General features: G+C 35.8%; 1 protein-coding gene across 1 annotated transcript in view; it reads right to left on the bottom strand.

Moving 5' to 3' along the window:
* Window positions 1-20416, bottom strand: part of LOC102692726 (A disintegrin and metalloproteinase with thrombospondin motifs 20) — a 165268-nt gene that overhangs the window by 75594 nt on the left and 69258 nt on the right. The window contains exons 12-13 of the mRNA XM_006642906.3: window positions 5676-5821; window positions 4553-4734 (exon numbers count right to left, since the gene is read on the bottom strand). Coding sequence (XP_006642969.1) covers window positions 4553-4734; window positions 5676-5821 — 328 coding nt within the window. The remainder of the gene's footprint in view (window positions 1-4552; window positions 4735-5675; window positions 5822-20416) is intronic.

Here is a 20416-nt window from a genome sequence, read left to right as displayed (position 1 = left end):
ACACTAATTCTGCATGAAATCTTGAGGATCAGCTCATTACATCAGCTTTCCAGGAGCAAACTACCAAAATGTTTCATTATGCTACCTTCATTTATGAGTGTTATGGTCTGGCAGCATGATCACATATAATCTTATAATCTTAGTAAGACTGGGCATGTTCAGTACTGGAATTCTGAACCTCTAGATGTTAGAATGTCAGGTTGCCACTGTTGGTGGATCAGTATATGCTTTCCAAGCCAATACCGCAGTGTGGTGACTGGGGGCACTATAGATGCTATTTTTAGATGAGACCTTAAACCTAGGTCCTAATCGCTTGGTGATTAATTCCCAAGGTACTGTTTGTAAGAGTGGGGATGTTATCTTCAGTGCCCTGGCTAAATACCCCTTGGTGCAACTTAAACTCAGTTAAAGGTAAACACAGGATCAAAGGGAATTTTCAGGTTTACTCAAGTTAATTAACTTTTTGGTAAATCATTAAGAGTGTTCATCATCCAAAAACACAGCACAGAAAAGAGAGAGATGAAGGAAGGGAGAAGCACCTTATCTTCTTCTAAGCTCATGCCAGGCAAGATGCCCTTGTGCTGATCAGTCTTGGAGCCCAGGTGTTTTAAAAGTAATTTGAACCTTACTAAAGACAGCTTGCCTTCCTTTTATTTTACGAAACTCCGATTTCCTTAACTGTGGAATCATCAGGCTAAAGACGTTCTCTACAAGTTGGTGATTTTAGAAAACAGAGATAGATTCCCTTTTACTTTTGGGCCTCCAGGTTGAAGGAAGGGAGATATAATGCTGGGTTGTATTTTTTTTATATGGAAGCAAGGTCTGTCATTTGTTTAGGTTTTGTATTGGTTTTTACATTACATGGTTAGCATTCTTTGTTTTCAGGGTCATTCCAATTTTCTACATACCTCAATGTTTATAATAATATATATATATAATATAACGGTGTTTTGTTTGTGAGTTGTGCTATAATTAATTAATATGTTTGATCTGGTTTACTCTTTCGCCAGAGCTGTGCCAGAACTCATTTGCCTGAAATTATACCTATTAACAGAGTCAAAGAGGGAGTATAAAAACGGGCTGAGGTACCAGAGGGTGTCGTTGAGGCAACCCCAAGACAAGAAAATTGTGACACTCTCACAAGGAATTCATTAAACTGGCTGCACATGTGGGAAGACCTATAAAAAGACAGTCAAGAATAGGGATGGGTTGTCTAACCAGACCCTCACAAATTAGGGAAATAGGTTTGACAAAAACTAGACATATACATACAAATACTTACCTTACTTTGAATTGGAGACTCGATCGAACCCACGGCTAAGAAAGAAGATGGTTATTGAGTGGACAGGCCTAAACAGGTCACAACCGGGTTGGAATTTCCACTGCTACGTGTTTGGACTGTTTATGAGCAGGTTCCCTGCTATTAAGTGAGATCTGTTACATCTGGTGACGGTGATGGGATACCGCTCAAAATAACATTCAAAAGCAGATTTTGTTTTCTGCTTAAACCCTAATTTTGGAGGTGGCTATCACAGTGCTGATTCAGACTGTCGCCATATAAGGAAGACGAGGAAGAACCAGAAAGAGAAGGGCAAATAAAGCAAGTGTATAAAACATAGAAGGAATAGGAAAAGGAGCCTCGGGTTAGTTCAGGAACACAAAACTGCCATCTTGAGTATGTGCAAAGAATCATATCGGGACACCCTCTGGTGTAATCATTTGCAATAACAGTAACTACCAGGAGTATAAGACTGGAAGGGGCTACATAAAATCCCATGTGAAATAAAGTAGCAGCTGTAAATATCGGCCAACACTGCAATATAAACTCAATTCCTTTCATTCCCCCATATAGCACTGTGTGAGAGCTCAGACTGCCAATGTGATTGGGTTCTCCAGAGCACATTGCCTGGCACTGGCAAGCACTCTATCCTAGGATTCGAACAGATGGGGAGGATATGTAACAAGTTAGTGAAAGAAAAGTATAAAAATGGGGCTGAGTTGTCTGAGAATGATGTTGAGACACCCCCAAAGCAGGAAAAGTGTCATGGATGTCGGAAGTGATGAACCATGGAATGGCAAGAGAGCCACAGGCACTCTCACAGGCACAGACGTCGGGAGATGGTATCCACCAATAAGAATAGAGGAACCGAAAAAAGCTCACCATTCTATCACTGACATCAGGAGTAGACAACTCGAGGAAAGCCAGGCACTAGGCCTGCTCACAGGCACGGATGTCAGGAGATGATTTCCAGAAATGAGAATAGAAGAGCAGGGGAAAAAAGGCATGGATGTTGGAAGTGGCATCCCGCAATGAGAATAGGAGAGTCAGCTCAACATTCAATCATGGATGCCAGGAGTGACAACCTGAGGAAAGCCAGGTATATACGCGGATGTCGGGATGGCATACTGCTGAATGTCCCGCTCACAGGCACGGATGTTGGGAGAAGCATCCCATGATTAGAATAGAAGAACTGAAAAAAAAGGCCCAAAACACTTCAGAAAAAACAAAAAGCACCACTCGCGGGATCAGGAGATGGCTCAGCATTCTGTCATGGGTATCGGAAAGGACGAACGAATGGCAGGAGAGCGAAAAAAGACCCTATACATAGAGGCGGGATGGGGGTTAGCCCGGGCTCAGCTGTTCAGGAAATGCCGTATAGAAACCTATGCCCTCAGGCCACGGACACGAGCGAGGAGGAAAGCGTGACCCGGAAGTATATAGCCCCAGACAGAGACACACCAGAAAAACAAGCAAAGCACAGGAAACTAGGGACAAGACAGAGTAAGAGCGTCCTCTAGCTGTAGAGGGTGTTACAAAAAGTTTACATTCTCATGCACTGTGGCCACAGTTCCCTATAGACAGACAATCAGAATAGACAGGGGTTGTCTAATCAGACCCTCACAAGTCTCTGGAGGGCTAGATCTTAAATCTCAGGAATACAGTTATAGTAAACATCCTGGAAAATATTCTGGTTTGGATAAAAATTAGACATCATCATTTCTTTAGTTTGAGTAGCAGACTTGATCATTACCATGCCGTCCTGCCAGCTAGAAGACAGTTACTGAGCACACTTGCCCTACACAGAATTGACTGGGCTGGGACTTCCACTGATATGTGTTTGGGTGAAGTGGGAGTAAGGCAAGTGTAGGGAGGGAAGGAAAACTTGTTCCAGACACCTCCTCAACACACACACTATAGGGATGGTTGATGTGCATTTTCTCCCTGTTACACTACCAATTAAGGAGGATGTGTTTCAGCCTTATTGTCAATATTAATTACATCAAATGTTTAAAGGTTATAAATTAAACCTTATAAAGGTTTAAAGATGTTCATCTATATAGAATGAGATAACATTATTTTATTAATAAAATGAATTTTAAGATGATAAAATGCATTGCAAAATAACAACAATCTTTGAAAATGATCTGCTTTATACTCCCCTTATCATGAGGTGATCTCCTTTTTCATAACTTGTATTTCTGGAAAGGTCAAGCAATAAAAGTTTTAAAGTGTATTTTTATAGTGTAAATTTAGTTTTTCCGACATTTTCTCTTCTGATGTAAAACTGTGCCAAACTGTCATTTGCTTTGCCAGAAAGTGATCATGTCCAGCTGCACAAGTAAGTGTAATGTTAAATTCTTTATTATTCGGTCTGATAAAAATAATGCTTTTGTAGAAATAGTACATTCTCACTTCTGATTTTCGGACTATTGAATATGTGGAGCTTTGAAAATTACCTGAAAGCTTTTTTCCTTTTCCTGGTTATACACCAGTACAGTGGTCCTCTTCCCTGATCCTGGGTGATCTTTGTCTTCAATTTTACATTCCATTCCAACTGAACTCTCTATCACAATGATAACTTATCTTTGCAAGATTACCAAAACTCTTAAGCCAATGGATAGGGTTAGTGATTTGCATCAACCATGAATCATTCTCTCTGTTTTCAGATGTGTGAAAAGTATATCAATTAAGCTATGCAAAAAAAATGTGATTCCCACCTCTGTTTTGACATCATTCATTGGCCACCATTTTCGAAATAAGGAAACAACCATTTCATAAGCCAATTGAGAACAGACTCAACAAAGCTAAATTTCTTGGTGAAAACACTTCAGCAGCAGATTTCTGAAACCAATGTGAGTGCAGAGACAACTTAAAAAGATCTAATCGAGCAAGAAGTACAATTTAAAGCATCAATTAGCCTCAGTGATTAAGAGCTCATTTGGAATGAAAACAAGAAGACACAGGGGTCCTCCAAGACCAGGGCTGAGATCCACTGCATTAGTAGACATGCGGGCTGACCAGTGACCAAGAACAAAAACCACAGTCATTGCTGTGGGACACACTGAGCAGAACTAATGTTTATCAGCGAAAACCAAAGCCCAGTTTTCACAGTATTTCGTAAGCTTTAAAAACACAAGACTTAATTGAAAAAGAATACTCTTGAATAACACAAAATGGAAACAATTCAAAAGTTTTAAAATTCAAGCTCTCCTCCATTGTGAGTAACTGAATATGCTCCACTGTGAATGTGCCATTTTCAGTACTACTTACTGCCACTGTATTTTGGAACCCATCGTACAGTGGGAGGTAGACCATTGATATTAAAATGTTTGCCATCAAACTGAGAGCACTGTTCCTCTCGGAAGTCCTTCCATCCTTTGGGACAAGCCTCAGTATTACACGATCGGAATTTCATACGCCGCCCAACACAGAATTTCCCTCCATTTCGTGGCCTGCAAAACATATTTTAAGATCATCTCCAAAACTTAATATATTATTAAAAATGGTGTATTTATACACAGAGCAGTAACAGAATTACAACATTATATTTCAGTGTTTTCAGAAAAATTAAGTGTAACTCTGTGAGTTGCATAAACACTAAGTCACCTCAAAGGTGAGTGGGTTAATAGGCCACAGGTAAAGAGAATATTTAACCAGCTGCATGTGATGCCAGGAAAAAATCAAGAAAGTAAAACAGAAAGGGGAGCAACATAACTTGCTTATCAAATGAACAACACCTTTGTGCAATTCTTATTTTGCAGGCTGGACTACATAACCTTAGAATCCTTAAAAGCAATGAAGTCAAGTCCTTTTACGTTCTGTCATCTAAATTGGTGTGTACTACAGATTAGCTGATTATGAGGTCCAAGTGCAATGGAAACAGGAATCTCTAGTCACCACAGAGCACTGATTAGATGAAGACAACCTGAGTTTACCATGATAATGTTCCAAGACCTTACCTGCTGCTCTTATTGCTGTAGGCTTATCCATATATGACAGCATTGCAGCAGGACAATGTCCTCTTGCTGCTTGTGCAGCAGTGATTTGTGGAGAGGCTGAAATGTGAGAATGGCACGGATGCCCTACTCTCCATATTTGAGATGCTATGATATGTGACATCCGTGTGTCATATGCTTGTCCAGACTTTGTGAGATGAATGGATCAGAATTCCATTAGATAGCATGACATTTTAAGTTCTTATTATTCTTGCTAAGCTTTGTCCAAAGTTCCTAATACCTTTGTCAAAGGGAAAAAAGCAACATATTTTTCAAAAACTGTTTTTTTTCTTTTCTTCCACAATCTTGACTTTAAAGAACAATATGACTTTGGGTAAAAAAAAGTATAAAGCATCAGGCACAAGCAACAAAAAAGAGAACAGTAAAAAAGAACTCACTCAGGTTTATTACAGTCTCTGGCTGCACTTCTAATTCCTCCTCCACATGATCTGGAGCAGGTGCTGTATGGACCCCATGGCCCCCACTCTCCATGCACTGGCCGCACCTCCATTTCTTTGGTCACACATTTACCATGCCGACAGTGCTGTGTATGGTAATAAAACAGTGACTCTGAGAAAGAGTTGTCATTTCGGAAGGCTGTGTGGAGATATTATCTTTATAGGATTTGAAATTCTGCTTATCCATCCATTTCATTTCCAAGCTTTCCCATGATCATCTTTTCTGTTTCTGTTTTCTTGTATATGTGGTTTACATATTCCTAGTTCCAATAATCCAAGATTATTGGTTACAGTTTTTTTTTTCCGTAATGGTAACATCACAGAAGTCAAAATCAGGAAAAGGTCGACTAACAAAAGATTCTTTATATCCCCTCAAGATTTGCTTTTCTAATGTCAAATGGTGAATATACTTAGGAAATCATCTGCCTGTATTAAATCCCACACTGTAAAATTTGCAAAAGTAGAGACCCGTAGACATATATTCTAAAATGATGTGAGATACCAGATAAGAAAGGGAAACTTGAGTTTGAGTCTATACACTGCATGATGACAGACAGGGAAGACGTCACCAAAAAGAGGGTGGAAGAAGACATAAGACTTGTGACAAGATTTTATATAGCACAGAAGTCTTATATGAAGCAGATATGAAATGTCTACCTGAAACATGGATGTGTATTTTTATCTGCAGATAAAGCTTTTTGTTGTTTGTGAGGGAATTACTGACAGGAAGTGCAAACATGACAGGAGATCTCTTTAGAGAGCCAGTGTTCATGAAGCAGTGGCACTGTTCTATATTATGTTTAAGAACAGCTCTGCATTGCAATGTCCTGTTGTAAAAGAAACCCTGTCAGACTTACGTGTAAATAGACATTTTTATTTATTGTTTTCTTTCTTGTTATCAAGTAATTGTGCTTCAAGACACAAGACAAAAGATGTTACCACTTGGCCAAAAGCAGTTTTATAAATATAGCACACATTTTATTTATGGAGAAATACTCTTTAGAAGTACATGTGTAGATACTTGACTTTATACTGCCTTAGTAGCTTTTAAAAATGTCACACTATCATCAATGTAAACATACACTGAACTAAAGTATGAAAATAAGCATTACATTCTCAGTGCCACATCCTCATGTATAATTAAAATGTACATATATATATTATGAATAACATTTATATATTAATATCTATAATACATCCTTTTAATGGATTTTTCAACACTACTATTATTAAGACAACTTTAATCTCTGCTTCAGTGGAATCCAGGACATAATTGCAATTGGCATACAGTAAGATGTAAAACAGAGTCTGGACACAGAAGCAAAGTCTTGTAAAACATTGATAAGGAGACATTAAAATAAAAATGACAGACCTTTCTGCAGCTCAGGTATTAAAGAACATTTTTCTTCTGATTAGAATGTTATTATGTGCTATAACATGAATAACTTTAAGGCCTTATTGAAAAGAGCTACAGACTGAATTATAATCAGACCTGATTTTGAGTGCAAAAAAGTCCACCTCAGCATATCCATCTAGACCTGCCAATGACATTTCTTGAGAAATAATTCTGCAATAAACACTCTCTATTGCCAGTTTTAAAATACCACATAATATCATAAGACAAATATAGATATATATATATGTAAGTTATCTCTCTAAAGGTAAAGGTTAACTAAATTAATATTTACAAATACAAAAAAATAAAGCAGTGAAAGATTACCTTAAACAAACAAAACACAAAAAATAAATAAAACTTAAACAAAACACATGAACATAAATGTTATTCAGGTTATTCAAAAATGAATTTGTAAGTTTTGCTGTATATAAAATGACTAATAAAATATATTGTAGTAAAAAAAAGTTACACATCGTCAGGCATTAAAAAATGAAGTCACTGTTAAAGCTCCATTAAAAGCAGATGGAATATATTTTTGAAACTATGACACGCAACACAAAACTGAGAATCACACTGATCTGCGGAGAGCAGATGGATGTTCCAGTTACAATTACATCATTTTCCACATACCTGATTAGATTTAGTTTCCATTCTCTTTCAACAGTGTAAAAATGCACCACAGCTGCAGTACATTTTTGGCAATTCAATCATCCTAATAAATATGTTTAATTCAGTCCTGCTTCTGATTTTACAAATGTCCTTCACTCATTCTGCTTTCTAAATCAATGTCCTTAAAGTCTATATTCTGTGTCATATTACCACAAAGGGAAGATTATGACAAATGCCATGAAGGAACAGTAGCCCTCATGTAAACCTAGAACGTTGCTACAAATTAGTGCACTGACACTTTGAATTTTTGACACTTAATTGTGGGTATTAAATGCTGTCAGTTGGATATTAATCACCACATTTTGCTATAGGATACAACAGTAGATGTTGAATACAGAAGGTGAGAAGAAGCTTCCTGTCTGTCAGAAAAACACACAAGCAACAAGCCAAGTCATATGATCGTTTTTAAACTTCATAAGCCAAGAGCTGGGAGGTGCACATACTGGGATTTTCACAATACAGGCTGTCACTGTGGTCAAAATGTAGAAACAAAAACAAAAGGTGGATCAAACTAACCAAAGAAAACACTCTAGGAGTTATATGTAATATAGCAATACATTCTTATTTTAACATCACCATTGACCAAACAAAGAAAGGTTCAATAATGTTGTAATCTCTCCTGTTCGCATTATAAACCATGGTTTTGAATAATGCAAGAATTTCACGACTTAAAATGCATGAATTGTGTCTGTGTAATCTTAGGGAATATATTAAGGTAAATCAGCCAGGTTTATGATTTTTTAACAAGGCTAAAATGGTGTTTTAAATGTTCTTAGTATATAATTTTATTTTCATTGTCTACTTTATCAATTGTCGTTCTTTTTAAAATATGAAAGCTGATGACATATTCACATCTGCAGCTCCTCCTGTTATTTATATTTACCTTTACCTTTGCTTTTTTCTCATTTGCATTTGGCCATTTCTCATTATTTAATAGAAACTGATGTGGCAACAGTTCTTTTCTCCTACTTTCACTGAATTGTGCATTAGACAATTACAGTACATTGTACCTCCATATGATATTGGCAGCTGCCAATTTTTTATCCCTGTGTGCTGCTTTCTTAAATACAACAGAGAAAGAATGTCTGTTAGGTATTACTATGTTTTCTGTCCCATTGTCACACATGTCATGAAGATATGAAATTGATTCCTCAGTCCATAAACTTACATATTTGATACCTCTGTTAAAAATGCAGAGCTTTAGCAATTATCAACCAATAGCTAAGTTAGCATATTGTTAAATTTTTAGAAATTCTTGACATTCAGCTACAAGTTCACTTATCTGCAAATAAACTGTATGAGACATTTTACTCTGAGGTCAGATTGATGTATAATACTGAAACAGTTCTTGTTACAATCACTAATTATTTACTGATGAGTGTAACAATATTTTATGCATTCTTGTCCTTCTTGACCTCAGTGTTGCTTTTGATGCAGCTGAGCATCTAAACTGAATAAATGAATAAATTAGAGAAGGCTGTTAGTATAGAATACCCTTGCCCAGCACATTAGCTACATATTTCCAAAGTGGCATGTTAGGCAAATCCAAATTGAAGAAACTTAACACCTCATGTAATAAATAAGGATATGTGAATGTAGCAGTGCAAAGTCACCCATTAATACCTACAGTATATATCTACAGTGGGCATAGAAAGTCACCACACCCTTTCAAAAAGTTCACCTTTTGTTGACCTAAAGCCAAAAAAGAACACAAATAAAATCAGACTTTTTCCCACTTTTACTTACAAATTGTACCTTGCAACATCCATCTTAAAAAAAGAAAGCAAAACTTCTGAAAAAAAGTAGAATAACTGGTTTGAATATGAGAACCCCCCCTGAGTTAATACTTGGTGGTTTGCTTGGATGACACCTTGAGTCTGTTTTGATACATCTCTACCAACTTTGCACACCTAGAGGCACGGATATTTGCCCATTCCTCCTTACAGAATTGTTCAAGCTCAGTCAAACTACGTGGTGACCATTGATGGACTGCCCTCTTCAAGTCATTCCAAAGATTTTAGATGTGATTTAGGTCGGGGCTCTGACTAGGCCACTCAAGGACATTCACCTTCCTGTCCTTCAGACACTGTACGGTTGCTTTGGCAGTGAGCTTTGGGTCATTGTCATGTTGAAAGGTGAACCGTCTTCCCATTTTCAACTTCCTGGCTGCAGGTTTTCTTCAAGAATTTGCCTGTATTTTGCACCATCCATCTTCCCTTCTATCCTGACAAGTACCACAGTCCCAGCTGAAGAAAAACACCCCCACAACAGGATACTGCCACCACCATGCATTATTGTAGGAATGGTGTTCTTTGGATGGTAAGATGTATTGTGTTTTCGCCAGATGTACCGTTTTGCATCCGGTCAAAAAGTTCGGCTTCAGCCACAGAATCTTTAAGGTGCTTTTTAGCAAAACATAAACAAGACTTGATGTGACCTTTAAGGAGTGGCTTTTTTCTTGCCACCCTCCTATACAGGCCAGATTTGTGGACTGCTTGTGATATTGTTGTCACATGCACACAATGACCAGTCTTTTTCATTAAGGCCTGTAGCTCATTCAAAGTTGCCATCGGCCTCTTGGTAGCCTCTCTGATCAGTCTCCTTCTTGCTTGGTCATCCAGTTTGGAGGGAAGGCCTGATCTAGGCAAGGTCTGGGTGGTACCATACGCCTTCCACTTCATAAGGATGGTCTTCACTGTGCTCCAAGGGATACTTAAAGCCTTTGAAATGTTTTTATACCCATCCACAACTTTATCTCAAAAGTTCTTTTGAAAGCACCTTTCCACCCATAGTGGATTCTTTCCTTTGAAATGCACATTCAAGCAATGGAATCCACTAGAAACAGCTGCTTTTATTCTGAACTAATAGAAATCACCACAATTGATCACAGGTGTGAGCCAATTAGTTTGGTGTGTAGTTTGTAAAGTCATTGGTTATACCTGAGCAAGTTTACAAATGCAATTGTAAGTGGGGGTGTTTTTGTTTTACTTGGCTAATGTGGGTTACTGTGTATAAATAAAAATGGAACAAGCCTAATCTAATTTGTTTTTATGTTCAAAGTGTCATACAACAAATGGTACACATTTTGAAAGGTGGTGGTGACTTTCTATACACAGTGTATAGTATTGCACACAAATAAATGGTCCTACCAATACTGTATTGTCTGTGAAATTAAAATATAATAAAATAATATTTACATTGTACAATGAGAGCATAAACATTTATGAAAGCTAAATGTTTTTTCTTGACCAGCCTGGTATTAGATGATTGGTAATTATACCTGTGGTTTCTTTCTTTATTATATTCCAAATTGTTGATTTTGGTTTGCCTAATTTATGTGTTGTGGTTCTGATTGTATTTTTCTTTGCTTTCAGCTTCAAAATTCCCCTTTTTCTCAAATAAAAATTATATTTCACTTTTGTTTAGATTATGGAATCCAAAGAGTAAAGGTAAAGTGAAACAGGTTGATCATATGCTCACACCTCTTTTGTGCCTAACAATAATCATGTGACCTAAAAGATACTCCTGCTAGTCAATTGTCCCAATATTTATGCTCCTTCAAAATTAAGAGGTTCAACACTATCATTTAGTTGATCTGACCCAAAATGAATTGTCTTCAAAATAAAATTATTTTTCATGAGAATTGATTCTTATACGACTTGATGGTTAAAATCCAGTGTTAATTTCATCAATACAAATTCTGATGAAAATATTTGTCAATGACCTGTTTTTCATTTTAATTAACAATCACGAAACACTCATGAAAATAATCCACAACGCTGATGACGAAAACTTAATTGTACTGCATTTTTCTTTGAGTGAATTAAGACGAGATGAAATGTATTCTTTGACTAAACTCATGTTGAAATAAATTTTGTCAAATGAGATTCACCATTTGTGCATTTACTTTCTGTCTGGCCAACAGCAGGCTGGCTGCTACAGGTACAATCCCAGGGCTGTGGCTATGTGAGCATTGCATATTGCCTCAGGGCTACTGCTGTGCAAGATTCATAAGTATCAGGGTGTATCACTTTGTCTCCTCTTCTCTTTTGTTTTCTAACTGTGATTAAAACTAATAACTTTAAGTTGACTAACCATAGTCAAAATTTAGTTGATGAGACTAAATTGAAAGTGGAAGCAGAGAAAGTGACTATGAATAAAATACATTTATTTGATTTGCCTAAGACTATGACTTAATCAAAACTGGTGACTAAATTAACATCTCACTTTAGCCTTCATTGTACCAATACTTCACAATACTTTGGGGTTATACTATAAACTATAAACTAAATTCCTTTTGGATTGGCAATGATATTATTAATCAGAAGTTGTTTGAAAGTCACTATTTCCATAGTGCCAAAAGAGTTGTCCTTTTCTAATGGTCACTATTAAAATGATAATAATGGGTCATTCTGTGTGAAATCAGCTCAATTTTGTCATGGCCATCTCTATTGTTTTTTCAAATTTGACACATACATTTTCCTTGTGGAGGACTCTTTTGAGGGAAAATCAACAGATTTCGAAATATGGTTAAGCACTAGTACATTACCACTAAGGATTCTTATTAATTGCTGAATATCTGAATATTCAAATTTAATTATTCAAGACGGATTAATATCTATATTTTTAAATATCCATAGATACACAGTAAACTGAAGTTATTTGTGTTAGTGTTAGTTTATTAGACATGTTTATGAGATGTTTTTAAAACAGTCTGTTACATTACTCGAGGAACTGAAGGGAATTTTAGAATCAAAGTTACAGTGTCATCACCTATGATCCTGAATTAGAAGAACCAGTTAGAAAATGGATGGATAAAACATTAAAAATGCAGCAAAAATCCTTTAAAATATATTTTATAGTTCCTATATAATTGCAGCATGCATGCCTTTTTATTTTTTGATACTTGCATTTTGGAGTTTGACTTCCCCTGAAAAGATGTCCACACATTGCACCAACATAGGAAACTGCTTCAAGAACTCATGCGAGTTCAGCTGTGTATTTTACTGAAACAGTTCTGTTTAAGCAACTTTCTCAAGGACACACCTGTAGTGTTCCACCTAAGATCTGAGCCCACAACCTTCTAGATATGAAACCTAACCACTGCTGTTGGATCTAATTTGTTAATCCTCTACAGATGTTCAATGTTAAAGCTTTTCTAATACTGTACCTACCTCAATTTGAGTTCAACTTGTATTGCAATTCTGGAAAGAATGTAGATAAAATATTGCCAAGAAAAAGTTAAATTAGATTACAAAGTATTTTGAAAAATAAACATACTATCTGCCAAGTGAGGGTTTCTCTTTTCATTTCATAGATTTAATGACAAGCACGAAGTAATGCCTGAGGAAGAACAGAAATGCTGTATTTACAATAGTTAAAGATTTACACTAATTGCACATTTGGCCAAAAATAAAGAATTATGTCTATGAGCAATGGGTGAACTCATATGTTTGCTAGGAAGCTTGGATTACTTATATTTGAACAACTGATAGCCATTTTTTTCCCCCTGAGTTTAGGGCTTCTTAAGTCTAATCCTGATGACCCTACTATTTGTTGGATATCAATTGCTGAATTCGGCCTTCAATTGAACTAATAATCAGATATTTTAAAAATCGGAAGCAAACTTTTTTTTCATGCTTTAAATATTATTTTTTGAAATTACTGGATGTCTAGGATTTCAGAATATTTTTTTTTCCTTTCAATGACACATAAAATCCCTGCTGGAATACAATAAAACAGAGCTTTCTAATCCATGTCTTCATGACCTCGGCGTTGGTGAGTTTTTGTTTAGTTCTCTTGACTAATTCACTAATTAGACCATTCTGAATTGTATTCAGTTCTGGAAATGTCAGAAATTTTATGTTACCTATAAACATGCTTACAGTAAATTGCTTGAAAACATTAAAACAAAAAATTAAAAGGACTTCAAATCAGATTACTAGTTTAATTATGGGATCCAATGATGATGACAACTGAATGTCTAGCTGGACAATAACACATGAGTATCTGCCTGAGGACTATCATATCTATCAGAGTTGTATATATACTAGTGTTGATAAGAATGATACAGAAAAGAGCTGCAGAACAAGCTAGTTTATATATTTAACATGCTTTATGGTTTATAATTAAACTTTATTTTGAGACCCCACTTGTCTTTGTAACCATAGCAACAGTTAACCGCAAAATGTACACACTGTAATTTAATCAGCTTTAGTTCTGTAGTTCTAATTTTCCAGCTGCTAGACCTTCTGCCAATAAACTAGAGAAATCATACACATTCAGCCACTAATGGCTAAAAGATAGACAGTCCAGATGTTCTCTAATGGTACAGAAAACAACCATCGAAATTTAAACTAAACCAGTTTTTACAGTTCAAAGCAAAACAATCTTTTTACATTAAAGATCCTTTTATATTATTAGTCAGGAAAAATAGAAATCTGATTTGTATTGATGTGCCATAAGAAAGTACAGGAAACATGATTTCTAGTATATTACTTACTTTCCTACAAACAAACTTGTCTAAATCTTAAATACTATTTAAACTGTAAGATAATTTAAAAAGTCAGTGCTGGGTATCTAATGCTTTTCTTTTTTTTTCCCTCTGGAACACCAAACAAGAAAAAATGGAATGATTAGTGCAAGTGCATTTATTCTTCAAAGCTTCTAATTTAAAAGTGAATTCAGTCTAAAACAAAAATGCATACAAATCTGCAGCTCCAAACATAGGTTTTTGTACAATAAATTTATATTTAAAAACATTTCCACAAAGCCTCACTGCCAATATGAAAACAATGCATTACCTAAATTAACTACCAATGTTATATTAATCTGGCTTTACTCTTCATTAAACACATACTCTATTTATGCACTATTTATGCACCTACTCTTTAGCTGAAGTTCCCCATTATTTAGCTCTGTGAATGGAGAATCTGAGATTAAACGGATGAATGTGGAATATTGCTACCCCTGCTGTAATGCATGAGTTTTTGGCCAGTGTTGCTCTTTGTCTAAAGCCTTATTTCTCCAAGAACGTTTTAATCTGTCCATGGGTGTTGTGACAGATGTGCTGATATGGCACAATACTGTAGTACAAATGCCTCTCCTAGCACTTAGTAAAGAAATCTTTTTTCTGGCACAAGAGGCAGCACTGAGTGGACCAATTTGTGAGATTAGCATGTGTGGTGTTACAGAGACGTTTTGAAGCATAAAGTATTTGGCAATGACCTCTGTATAAAGTGCAGTGTGGTATAAATTATTCTGGATTATTGTATGTCAAACATACTGTATTTCCATTACATACTGTACATATTCTTTAACAAAACTACTATTCTATGCATAGTATTACTATAAATGAGTAATTGTTCCACTATAAAAAATACTTTGTGTCATTTTATTAAAAGAAGAAAGCAGGAAAACAAAAGCCTGATCTAAGATAGCATGTCTTTAATAGAAAATGAGACCTCCTTTCCAGACCTACATGACTGCACTAATACCCAGGGATATCTTCCATATATACTTTTAAGAACAATAATGTTATTTTGTTAATATAATAAAGACAGTTTTGAAACTATATTATGAGAAATAAACACATAAAGAGTTAGGGTACTTCATGTGTGCCAAATAGGATTAACTTTCCTGTACATTTCAAAAAGATTTAATGAAGTGCATTTCTAGATTGAGGGATGAGAAAAGTGTATGCAGGTGCATTTTATAAAGCCAAAAAGAAAACAATGAATGCTGTTTTAGAAGGCATAATAGGCATTCTCGATATTTCACCAAGTTATTAACATAATAACATAATAGATTGACACTTTTATTCCACTTTATTTCAGTTATATAAAAGGCAAAAGGCAGACAACTTGACAGCACTATAGAATCAAGACAATGGCACCTAGCAGGAACACACAGCATTACTTCTTTAATGTCAGCACTCTCTCACCTACATCAGTTTTTGTCTTACTTCTAACTTTCTAGAAACTTTAGTGCTGTCCTAAGAAAGCTATATCAGCTGCCAGTAGTGACACCTAGCTGTATTGGTGGTCCTACAATTTTGATTCCTGTCAGACCACCAGGGCACTTCTCTGTGAGACCTAAATGACTGTCAAATACAAGTGACTTGCTGTCTGTTAAGGCAAAAAGTTGTTTCCTTTTTATGTTCTGAAAATCTAAAGACAACTGTATGAATCAGGATGTAAGCTTTCTGCTTACATTCTATTCCCTGCTGCTAGTTCATGTTTACGATGTCTTTATTCAACAAAGTCAAAAAATGAGAAACATCTGCCATGTGTATAAGTTCAGCAATTGTGTTTGTAATGAGTGCACCTGGATGTATGTTTAATCCCAATTAATTCTCTAAAGGAAACAGAAATACTGAATGAAAAATGAAATACTTAAAAGAAATAAAGAAAAGTAACTCAGAGTTCAATTAAAAACAAAACCAAACTTTTTCCTAGAAAACACTCTCAGGCCCCCTAATTAAGAATGCACTCTGACTTTTCAAGGACATGTGAAATAAAATCCCCAGCTGTTTTTAACATGTGCTTCCTATTTAATGTTTTGAGTAAAAAAAAAACATGTATGGTTTCTGTCATTGAAAATGTTGTTATATAACGTGTCAGCAGATTTAAAAAGGGGGAAACATCACCTATACTGCTCGAAAACATCTATACTGTAATGCGAAACAAGAACATAATCTCTCTATAAATTTTCATCACCTGTTACACAAAGTTAATCTCTACTGTTAAATGAAAGAGGGATGTGCAATCAAATTCTGAAAAGCTACAATGAAATTCAGTTAAAAATGATAAAACTGCTTGACTGTTCTGGAATTCTCTACAACATGTTACCCAATGAGAGCTCTTCTGTGTAAGAAAAACAATTCACTTGCTTTATTTACTGCATTGTTTTAGCCACGTAGCTTATTGTTTTCACAGGAAAGCTCACAATTCATGATATGATTATATCATTTTTCATACTTAAGTGTGAAATCAAACATTTTGGACAAAATGGAGGATGCTCAGAAAACAAAGTTAGACGGATTTGTTCAACATAAAGACCATACTGTTTGTGCTCTATGTTGTGAGAGCATCGTTTGTCACACATCAAGTGTCCAATGATATTTTCAGACAAAACACGACAGACAAATGCTTCAGGGATGAGGCAGACAAGGCTAAGTCTATCAAATGGGCCATAGCAATGTCCGGAAAAAAAGCACCGTCTTTACTAATTTCTGTGGAACCAAAGTTCTGGGATCTCCTCAACACAGTTGAGGCTACAGAAAGCAACCACGGCAACCACGGACTCTGTCTTGACCTGCTGTAAGTCCCTGCCAGTAAAATTTAAATGTATCAAATCTGAATGTATGAAAGTGGCGTTTTCACTGCTCAATGCCTTCGGATCAACATACCACTGTGAACAGGCACCATTTCACCATTCGGTTCTTTGTCATAGCTGGTTAACAACTTGCTTTCGTGTAGCTCAGCAAGGAATAGCAAGGGCAAATTTCACACTTAATAGTGAGAAGTGCATATTAATTTATTAATTTAGATATTATCATATTTTAATGTTGTTTTTTATTAATGAAAATGTAAGTAGGACTTTTATTGATGATAAAAAAGTATCGATCACATGCAAATAAACAAAACATGAAGGAGCCAACTCTTGGCACATCCTTTCTTAAAGGTCACTGACCCCTGACCTAGGGTTTGAATTCTTGGTGTCCAAAACAGGCAGTATCTGGATTCACCTTTTGAATGATAAATTGATTCAGTTGCAAGGACAAAGAGCTAGATTGTTCAGTATTCTAAAAAGAAAACCTATGACTGAAAAAACAATAGTTTGGCTCTTTAGAAAAAATAAGAACTAAAATAATTTATATTTCCAGGTGCTACTTATTTTATTTGATACTGATATAAAAGTTATGCTTTATTACAGCAGTTCATTATGTGAAGGTGATATCTTATTCATGAATATATATCTGAAATTGTATACCTAAAAGGATCACAGCTTTTTGCTGTTGCAAGGTAATGGGAGTGTCTGTTTTGCGGGAACTGGCAAGAAACGCAGAACGACACCCTCTCCTTTGCAACTTGTCTTATTACTACTGTATGTAGACAGAGAAGTAATGGTTGTGTATTACCCTGAGTAGACATGAATTACAGAATTACTGCATTGATTGGATGGTGGAAAAGTGTATATCTAGGCATCATCACATTTGAAAGTTATAGGCACAGACACACAAAAATAGTTGTCTGATACCACAACAACCGCAGAACAAACCGAGTGTACTGAATCAATTATGTTTGGTAATTTTTTGTTGTTTTTTAAATGACATTGTTATTAAGGTCTTGTAAAATAAATTAGTTTTTTCATATGAAACACTCAAAATATGAAAGGTTGTTAAAACTTTCCCTCGAATGCACGCATCAAAACAAAAATATTACACCTTTATACAGTACATGCGAAACACACCTTCACTCTCCAAATGTGGGAATACAGCAGGAATGTTACAGTGAGAATGACAAGAGTGACAACTGCAAGGCAGATGAAAAATAGCAATCAGGGCAAACAATGTAAGGAGAAAAATGCTCATACTTGTTCCTGTGTCCAAACAAAAACTAATCACATAATGGTTACATTGAGCTATGAAAAGAATGTATTTATAAGAGGAGGTTGCTTGAAAAGGCAGCGATGCAACATAAAGTGCCATCTGCAAATGGAATACCTCAGAGACTGACGCTTATTTATGTAATGTTATGCTTGACTTCAAAACACCAAAGGCAAACTCTTCTCTCTGAAGTTCAGGTGTAATTGTACAGCTGAGCCTTCTTCTTACCCACTCATTTTACAGAAAAAACAAGCCTTATTAGGTTACTAAACCCTGATAAGAATAAGAAGTCTCGTCAAGAGAGCATTCTGTCATTATTCTCTTGCTCTAAAAGTATAAACTGCCTGTCAGGGCCCTGTATTTATGAATGAGTGAAAACTAGGGGACAAATTTGTAAACACAGTACTCTGCAGGTGTTGTGTACTCAGAAATGCTCCATACAAAACCTTAAATTGCAGCAGTAAGCATTTTTTATGTTGTGTCTTAAGGGTTGCACAATGAGTGCATAATCATCTTTTTAGAGAGACAGGGAGAAATTATGTGAAAAGGAATTGCAGTAAGTAGCTAAAATGCAGGATTATCACAGTGCGGAGATAATCTAATATTGCGAAATCAATCCATTCATGAACTAAGGTTACAGATGTTCTTACTGGATCCAGTCTTTACAATCACCAAAAGAACTGACGGGATATACTGCATTTGTTCTAAAAGTACTTTCATACCCTATGTTGTTTTATGCCAGATATTAGTAGAACATACAGTACCAGTCAAAAGTTTGAGTACATCTGCTTGAAACCAGGTTTTTCATGATTATCAGTGCTTTACACTGTATAAACCTGTGTATAAACACTTAATATTTAATTACATGATATGTGTACTTATAATTTTTCATTTTCAATAAAATGAGCACCCAAAGAAAGCAGATTTCAGTCTGAAACCTAGGTTAGGTAAAAGTCAGAAATGTGTATAACATGATGTTAGAACACTAAAAGAAGTTTAAAATTATTTGTTAGATGTTCTCAGAGTTAACTAGCATGTTACCTCATTTGCCTTTTGTCACCAATTATGGCATGGGCAAAAGTTTATAATTCATGAATTAACATCTTTAAGACAAACTGCAAGTATAAGTAACTGCTGTGGCCAATTCTATCAAACGATACGAAGAAACTGGAACTCATGAGGCCTCAAAGGTCCAGTTTCTGTGTTTTTTGGCCCAAGCAAGTCTCTTCCTCTTATTCTGCACTCTTAACAATGGTTTCCTTGCAGCAATTCTTCCTGGTAGACCAGCGTCACGCAACCTCCTCTGAACAGTTGATGTTGAAACATCTGTACTTCTGTTTGCATTGAGCTCAGCTTGTACTTCAGGGGCAGTTAGTCACCAGTTTTGCAGATTTGTGACTCTAATAAACATATTGTCTGATTCTGAGGTCACCTTTGGCCTGCCTAAATTGTTTCGGTCCTCATGAGTGCCAGTTTCTTCATATTGTTTGATAGTCCTGGCCACAGCAGTTACTGACACTTGCAAAGTTCTTGCAATTTGTCTTAAAGATTAGCCTTCATTTCTTAAAGTAATTATAGACTGTCTTTTATCCTTGCTTGCTGAGCAAATGTTGCCATGTTCCTTCAGGAATTACAAACTTTTGCTCACACTCCCTATATTTACAGTAATTGTGGACCCTCACCTGTTTACCAATAATTGGTGACAAAGGGTAAATGGGGTAACATGCTAGTTAACTCTGAGAACATCTAACAAAGACCATTTTAAACTTCTTTTAGTGTTCTAACACCATGATATACACATTTGAAACTTTTAACTAACCTGGGCCTCAGACTGATATCTGCTTGCTTTGGGTGTACACTTTATTGAAAATGAATAATTAACATTTTCAATGCAGTTCACTTAAGATTATAAGTACAAATATCATAGAATTAAATGTTAAGTGTTTATAGGCAAGTCTATACAGTTTAAAGCATAGATAATAATGAAAAACATGGTTTCAATGAGGT

The sequence above is a fragment of the Lepisosteus oculatus genome, chromosome 7, assembly GCF_040954835.1.
Source record: "Lepisosteus oculatus isolate fLepOcu1 chromosome 7, fLepOcu1.hap2, whole genome shotgun sequence".
Classification (NCBI taxonomy): Eukaryota; Metazoa; Chordata; class Actinopteri; order Semionotiformes; family Lepisosteidae; genus Lepisosteus; species Lepisosteus oculatus.
This window is presented reverse-complemented; position numbering and strand designations above follow the sequence as displayed.